This window comes from Zingiber officinale, chromosome 4B (assembly GCF_018446385.1).
Source record: "Zingiber officinale cultivar Zhangliang chromosome 4B, Zo_v1.1, whole genome shotgun sequence".
Taxonomy (NCBI): Eukaryota; Viridiplantae; Streptophyta; class Magnoliopsida; order Zingiberales; family Zingiberaceae; genus Zingiber; species Zingiber officinale.
This window is the reverse complement of record NC_055993.1, coordinates 126,056,703-126,064,123: the sequence shown is the minus strand read 5'-3', so window position 1 is coordinate 126,064,123 and position 7,421 is coordinate 126,056,703. Positions and strand designations below refer to the sequence as shown.

At 39.5% G+C, this 7,421-nt stretch overlaps 3 protein-coding genes across 3 annotated transcripts; all 3 read right to left on the bottom strand.

Annotated features, from left to right (window-relative positions):
- Positions 1-203: 203 nt before the first annotated feature.
- LOC121976517 (wall-associated receptor kinase 3-like) lies at positions 204-3,432 on the bottom strand. The gene is made up of 3 exons (XM_042528707.1): positions 2,530-3,432; positions 2,252-2,377; positions 204-1,667 (listed from the first exon to the last, which is right to left on the bottom strand). Exons 1-3 carry the CDS (start codon positions 3,383-3,385, stop codon positions 451-453), a joined length of 2,199 nt encoding a protein of 732 aa, XP_042384641.1. The 5' UTR covers positions 3,386-3,432; the 3' UTR covers positions 204-450.
- Positions 3,433-4,176: 744 nt separating this feature from the next.
- Positions 4,177-5,453, bottom strand: LOC121978651 (wall-associated receptor kinase-like 8). Its single transcript, XM_042530967.1, has 2 exons — positions 5,438-5,453; positions 4,177-5,375 (listed from the first exon to the last, which is right to left on the bottom strand). The coding sequence occupies exons 1-2, from the start codon at positions 5,451-5,453 to the stop codon at positions 4,177-4,179; spliced, it is 1,215 nt and encodes a 404-aa protein (XP_042386901.1).
- LOC121976518 (wall-associated receptor kinase 3-like) lies at positions 5,323-7,104 on the bottom strand. Its single transcript, XM_042528708.1, has 3 exons — positions 6,182-7,104; positions 5,754-5,881; positions 5,323-5,375 (listed from the first exon to the last, which is right to left on the bottom strand). The coding sequence occupies exons 1-2, from the start codon at positions 7,086-7,088 to the stop codon at positions 5,769-5,771; spliced, it is 1,020 nt and encodes a 339-aa protein (XP_042384642.1). The 5' UTR covers positions 7,089-7,104; the 3' UTR covers positions 5,323-5,375; positions 5,754-5,768.
- Positions 7,105-7,421: the final 317 nt, after the last annotated feature.

Genomic DNA, 7,421 nt, shown 5'->3' with positions numbered 1-7,421 from the left:
TTTTAGAATTTATAATTAGATTTTTTAATTTTTTTCCAATAAATACAGAATTTATTAAATTATCTTTTATAAAAAAAATATATACAAAAATTATTTTAAAAGAAAATGGCCCATCGGAAGGTGGGGCTCTGTGCACCGGCCCCACCTTGACAATCCCTAGGCCTGCTCAGGATGCCATACGTCTTGCGTTGCAAAGTAGCTGATAAAGGGCAAATAATGACTAAATATTATACTTTCAAAGAAGTAATGCATTGTACAGACAACCAAATACACACAGATTGACCATAAAAGGGACAGCAGAAACATTAGCAAACTTAAAGGAAGGAAATCTTTCAAGCGAGTTTAGCACCTATGTGTTTTCACCAATATATGCATTGTCTTCTTAAGCCCATATATACCACTGTACTTCACTTATCTATGAGTTGACTGGTGTTGCAAGCCATATTGTTACTACATGGAACTATCAATTAATGCAGTTTCTTCAAGACTATTAGCTTCAAGATCCAAGCAAGTATAAAAAAAAGATGAAGTTCCTCCAAGGCTATTAACACCGAGATCTAAGCAAGATGCAGTTACTCCGGGGCCATTAGGATTAGCTTTTGGTTTCTTTGCTCTCATAGCTTCGAGTTCCTCCTCCACTTCCTTCATTGTTGGTCGTTCAGTCCCATTCAGTTTGAGGCACCTCTCTATGAGCCTTGAAAATTTTCCAAGAATTTCTTCTTTTGCTTCCTCTAAAACTAGAGGATCGAGGATCTCAGGAAGTGAATTATCCTTCAATGAAGCAATGAAGTCCATAACTAGGTGTCTCACCTCGTTATTTATTTGGTAAGGAATTGCCGTTGTCCCAGTCAAAAGTTCTGCAAGAATAACTCCAAAGCTATAGACATCACTCTTGTCAGTTAATCTTCCTGTTTGATGGTACTCAGGATCTAAGTATCCATAAGTTCCTTGAACAATAGTAGTTACTGAATTTGTATCGCAAGTGACAGCCCTTGAAGCACCAAAATCTGCTAGTTTTGCAGTATTTCTTTCATCAAGTAGAATGTTAGATGATTTAACATCTCTATGGAAAATTGTTATGGAAGCTTCTGAGTGTATATAGGATAATGCTCTAGCAACTTCGTAGGCAATCCTTAAACGTTCTTCAAATGATAAAGGCGAGAATTGCTCATGATTAAGAAGATGATCAGAGAGTGTTCCGCCTGATATGAACTCAAATACAAGCAAAGGGACTTCAGTTTCCAAGCAACATCCCATGAATTTAACCACATTTCTATGGTTGGTTTGAGAAAGAATGAAGACCTCATTAATGAATTGCCCAAGCTCACATTCATTTGTTATCTTGGGCTTTTTGATGGCCACGATACGTTGATCTGATAAAATTCCTTTGTACACTTTTCCATGACCTCCGCCCCCAACAACTCGAGTTTTATCAAAATAATTGGTAGCTTTTTCCAATTCATCTAGCTCGTAGATCTTCATCCTTTCGGTAACAATTTCATCCAGAGAAGATTGTTCTTTTTTTAGCAAATCTAAATTTTTACTATAGAATTTCTTCTTTCTGTTTTGAAGATTTCTTTTTTTAATAATTCTCCACATCGCTATAATAGCAAATCCAATAAGCACACTGCCTCCGGCACTTGCACTAATAATCATAAGAATGTTTCCTACAATGGCACAAATAACACACAAGATTTCAAACATACCTTAAATTTAGCATTATATTATATGCTAAATTGCTACAACAATGATAAATGAGTACTTGAGTGTGAGTTATATATTCAAGTCAAATATGTACGAGCATCAAATCCCCTATGTTTAGTTTGTGTACTTAGTTTGTAAAATTACATGCTTGAATCTTGTGCTAGATTGTGTGGCTTGTAACTGTAAATGTTTGTAATGACGCGCCACCCAATTGTTTGAAGGAGAATTCAAATCCTACAGAGGGTTCCTTTTTGAAAGTCGAACGTAACCTAGAGGCAGTTAGTTAATCTCAATTGTTGACTATTGATTAACCTTGGATAGAACTCTCATTCATAGAAATTGAATTATAAGTGTTAGTTTTGGCCAAGGATCTTTAATTTCTCAACAGATTTAGTGGTGCTAGTTAGTTTATATGAGCTTTTGTTTCATCGTACTCAAATAACACTGGATCACATAACCAAAATTAATGGAAAAAAAAAGAAATGTTTAATGTTATTTTGATTTAAGAAGAATAAGATATATTGAATTAACGGGAGAGAAAACTTACTCATCCTGGTGTCTTTTGCATTGCATCCGTTGGGTCGATAAGGATTCCCACTCTTGCCTGGGGGGCATCTACAAGTTTTGTTCTCAGGACACACCCCATAACAGCCGGGCACATGACATGTACCAACTGTAACAAAATAATAAGAGTATCAAATAAAATCACTTTTGCCACGTTATTAAAACCATGTACAATCAAACAAAACGATCAAGCTTCCTTTCATTGTTAATTAATTATATATATATTTTTTGAATTGTGTAAATAGATATATTTGTACGTACCGGAACATCCGTCTTCTATGTAAGGATTGCCTTCGTAATAATAATCGCAGTGGCAGTCGTATCCGTGGGAGGATCGGTGACAGAAGCTGTTGAGACTCCGACACGCATAGGTTGTGGGATTGAGCTTAGCTTCGGCGCATGACACATTGGCGATGGTCCAGTCGACGGCGACCGGAACCTGTCCTTGGCCGTCCGACGACGACAAGTTGAAAGATTCCCGATCCACAATGAACGAGTGGCGGCACGAATTTTGTGACGAGAGGACGTTAAATCCGGCGAAGTCGAGGATGAAGTAGGAAGTGAATTGCTGCATTTCATCGGGTAAGGAGTTGATCAGGCAGCATCCGTCGGCGCCAGAGCAAGTATCTTTAAGGTCGACGGAGTCAACGTCGTCGCAGAGACTGGCGCAGGAAAATCCATCTTGAATGTCGGAGGAAGGGCTGGCGGTCGACGTGTTGAAGAAGGCGACGGCGTTGCAGCCAAAGGCGGCGAAGATGTTGCGCTCACTGGAGAAGCTGAAGGGCGAGCCGGTGAGGTCCATCTCCGTCGAAGTTATAAGGACTTCATTGGAGTTGTTGTTCTTACGGGAGCAGTCGGGCTCGATTTTCTGGAGTATTGTGGCTTGGGACTTGTTGGGATTGATGTTGAGGAGTTGGATGTCGCCGGAGTAGAGTTTGGAGGAGGAGTTGCAGACGACGTGGAAGCCGGGAAGGAAGCAGCCCTGCTCGATGCCGAAGGGGAAGAGGATGTCGACGTCGCCGCAACGCCTGGTACAGGTCGACTCTGCACTACTAATTGCTAAGAGCAAAAGAAACAGACAAAACATGCAAATTACATACTTCTTCGACATCATCATCAATCTCTCTTTCTCTCTTCTCTAATTTTGCAAGTAGCAAGCTCGATCGACGTGAGCTAGTCTTATTTCAACATACTTTTTTTTGGAAATTAATAATAATATGATTTCACTTCCACAGTCTCCATCGTTGGCATTATTATATATGCGACTGGAATTGGTCGCGATAAGGATTGCGTGGGTTTTGGTGGTTGGCAGTCGGATGAAGAAGACATGCAAATTTAAGTTCAATTAGCCGACGACTTGCATACGAAAGAGAAAGGAAAGGTGCCATAGTCATTTATATTTAGACTTATCATTTTCCCCTGATTTGGGTGGTTGGTCGCCCCTGGGTTGAGTAGTCTTCTGAGTCGACTTCTAACGACTGTTTCCACGGTTATAATTATTAATCATGTTTAAATTTTGAACAAAAAGTCATCTATAAACAGTTTGGTTGTCTGCCATATGATTACGAAATTAACAACTACTAATGTGGTATTGCACAATGGGAGAAAAAAAAATAATTAACAATCCTGGATCAGTTATGCTATGCTGTGCAATCAGAGAATAAAATAGTTCAAAGATTGCTAGTGCATATGGAAACTTGCAAAGAGATGCCATATTTGTTGTGGTACAAAGTAACTGATAAAGGGCAAATAATGACTAAATATTAGACTTTCAAATGAGTAGTACAGTGTGCAGGCAACCAAATACGCACAGACCGACAGTAAAGGAGTAGCGAGACATTAGCAAACTTATATACCTTTCTAAGTGTTTTCACCAAAATATACTGTTACTACATGGAACTATCAATATCAAAGACTACTATTAACTTCGATACCAAAGCAAGTATCGAAAGATGATGTTCCTCCAAGAATATCAACACCAAGATCGAATCTCCTCATATAAATTGATGCAGTTCCTCCGAGGCCATCAAGATCAACTTTCAGTTTCTTTTCTCTCATAGCTTCGAGTTCCTCCTCCACTCCCTTCATTGTTGGCCGTTCATTCCCATTCATTTTGAGGCATCTCTCAATGAGCCTTGCAATTTTTTCAAAAATTTCCTCTTTTGCTTCCTCTAAAACTAGAGGATCCAGAATCTCAAGAAGTGAATTGTCCTTCAATGAATCTACGAAGTCCATAACTAGGTGCCTCACCTCATTATTTTTTTGATAAGGAATTGCCGTCTTCCCAGTCAAAAGCTCTGCAAGAATAACACCAAAGCTATAGACGTCACTCTTGTCGGTTAATCTTCCAGTTTGATGGTACTCAGGATCTAAGTATCCATAAGTTCCTTGAACAATAGTAGTTACTGAATTCTTATCGCAAGTAACAGCCCTCGAAGCACCAAAATCCGCTAGTTTTGCAATATTTCTTTCATCAAGTAGAATGTTAGATGATTTAACATCTCTGTGGAATATTGTTACCGAAGCTTCAGAATGTATATAAGATAATGCTCTAGCAATTTCGTAGGCAATCCTTAAACGTTCTTCAAATGATAAAGGCAAGAATTGCTCATGATTAAGAAGATGATCAGAGAGTGTTCCGCCTGATATGAACTCAAATACAAGCAAAGGAACTTCAGTTTCCAAGCAACACCCCATGAACTTAACCACATTTCTATGGTTGGTTTGAGAAAGAATGAAGACCTCATTAATGAATTGTCCAAGCTCACTTTCACCTGTTATCTTTGGTTTTTTGATGGCAACTATGCGTTGATCCGATAAAATTCCTTTATATACTTTTCCATGACCTCCACCGCCAACAACTCGAGTTTTATCAAAACAATTGGTAGCTTTTTCCAATTCATCTAGCTCATAGATCTTCATCCTTTCAGTAACAATTTCATCGGTAGATGATTGTTCCTTTTTTAACAAATCTAAATTTCTACGGTAGAATTTCCTCTTTCTGTTTTGAAGATTTCTTTTTTTCAGAATTCTCAACAACACGATAACAGCAAAAAGAATAAGCACACACCCTCCAACACTTGCACTTATAATCAAAAAGATGTTTCCTGCAATGCAGACATAACAAAAGTTTCAGACATACTTTAAATTCAACATTATATTCACTAACTCTGAGCCAGAACCATAAATGAATACTTGAATCTCGCTTATATTGTCCTAATGATCTCAACATATTTAACCAATCTGTTTGACCAGGTTCATGAGCTTTGAATTTTAGATGTCAAGGTTAAGTTTTTGATCCAACCTGTGATGTTTTCATAAACAGCATTATTCTTTTTCTCTCTCTCCACTGTTTAGTCATATTTAAACAACACTTGGTCACATAATCAAAATGAAAAGAAAAAAAAAAATCAAAAGGAGAGGAATGTTTAATTCTATTTTAATTTTATATAAAAAATATGAATTAAAGGAAGAGAAAAACTTACTTGCCGGAGTGACTTCTACACCACATCCGATTGGATGAAACGGATCCCCTCCCATGCCTGGCGGGCAAAAGCATTGCCCGCCCTTTGGACACACTCCATAACAGCCGGGTGTAGATCGCATTTACTAACTGTAATAAAATAAAAAGTATCATGTAAAAATAAATATTTTTAATTAGCATTTGTATACGAAAACCATAATTAAAATGAAATAAAATGATAAAGGGCGACCAAGCATCCTTTCACGTGATTAAATTATGAAGGAAGGGGAATTCATTTGAGTTGTCTTTTACTGTAATTTGATCTTTGTCGTCGTACGCAAGCGAACAGTCAAAGATCAAATTAGTCGCAGTCGGATCATACAGCTAGCTAGCTCTAGTCCCTTCATTTTTATTTTGAATATTTTAATTTTCTAAATATTTAATTTGTACCAGAACATCCGCCTGCCTTGTAGGGATTGCCTTTGTAATATTCACTGCAGCTGCAGGTGTATCCTTTGAAGGAGGAATAGGGTTCGTAACACTCGCTGTTCTGACTCCGGCACGCATAGGCGGTGGGATTGAGCTTAGCTTCATGGCACGACGCGTTGGTAATGGTCCAGTCGACGGAGACCGGAACCTGTCCTTGGAATAGCTCAAATAAGTCACGCCCGCGAAGGTCCGACGACGAATTGAAATAGGACTGAGACACGAGGGTCGAGAAGAGGAACGACGAATTTTGTGACGACAAGCCGCCGCTAAATCCGGCGAAGTCAAGGATCAAGTAGGAAGTTAGTTGCTGCATTTCCCGGGGAATGTTGGTGATCTGGCAGCAGCCGTCGGCGCCGGAGCAAGTACCGTTAAGGTGGATGTAGTTGACGTCGTTGCAGAGAGCGGCGCAGGAATGCCGTCCGTATCCAGTATCGGAAATTTTGCCGGGGATGGATGTGTTGAAGAAGGCGATGACGTTGCAGCCGAAGGCGGCGAAGATGTTGCGGCTCTCGGAGAAGCGGAAGGGCGAGCCGGTGAGGTTCATCGCCGTTGAGATGTGGACTCCGGTAGTGGAGTTGTTGTTGTTTTGTGGGTCGACGAGTGCGATTTTCTGGAGTATGTGGGCATGAGACTTGTCGGGATTGATGTTGAGGATTTGGATGCCGCCGGAGTAGAGTTTGGAGTTGTTGCAGACGACGTGGAAGCCGGGAAGGAAGCAGTCCGACTCGATGCCAAAGGGGAAGGGGATGTCGACGTTGCCGCAACGCCTGGTGCATGAATTGATCGACGACTCTGCTCTACTAATTGCTAAGAGCAAAAGCAACAGGAGACACATGCAAATTACAGACTTCTTCATCATCGTCATCATCAATCTCCTTCGCTAATTTTCCTGGTAGCAATTAAGCTCGACGTGAGGCTCGATCACTAAATGCAAATAGAAATAAATAAATAAATAGAAAAACCAAGTTTTTTCAAAGACGAGGATATTTTGGCGTTTGCAGAAAAATCTAACCATAAAATAGGTCTTGTTTAAATGTTTTTTTGGGGAAATAATAAATCTTTCATTTCCATAGCCTCCATCGTTGACATTTGATATGAGCAATTGGATGATCGGTCAATACGAATCGAGTGACTTTTGGTGGTTGGCAGTGGAAGGAAGAAGACGTGCAAATTTGAACTGACAATTTGACTTAGTAAAGAG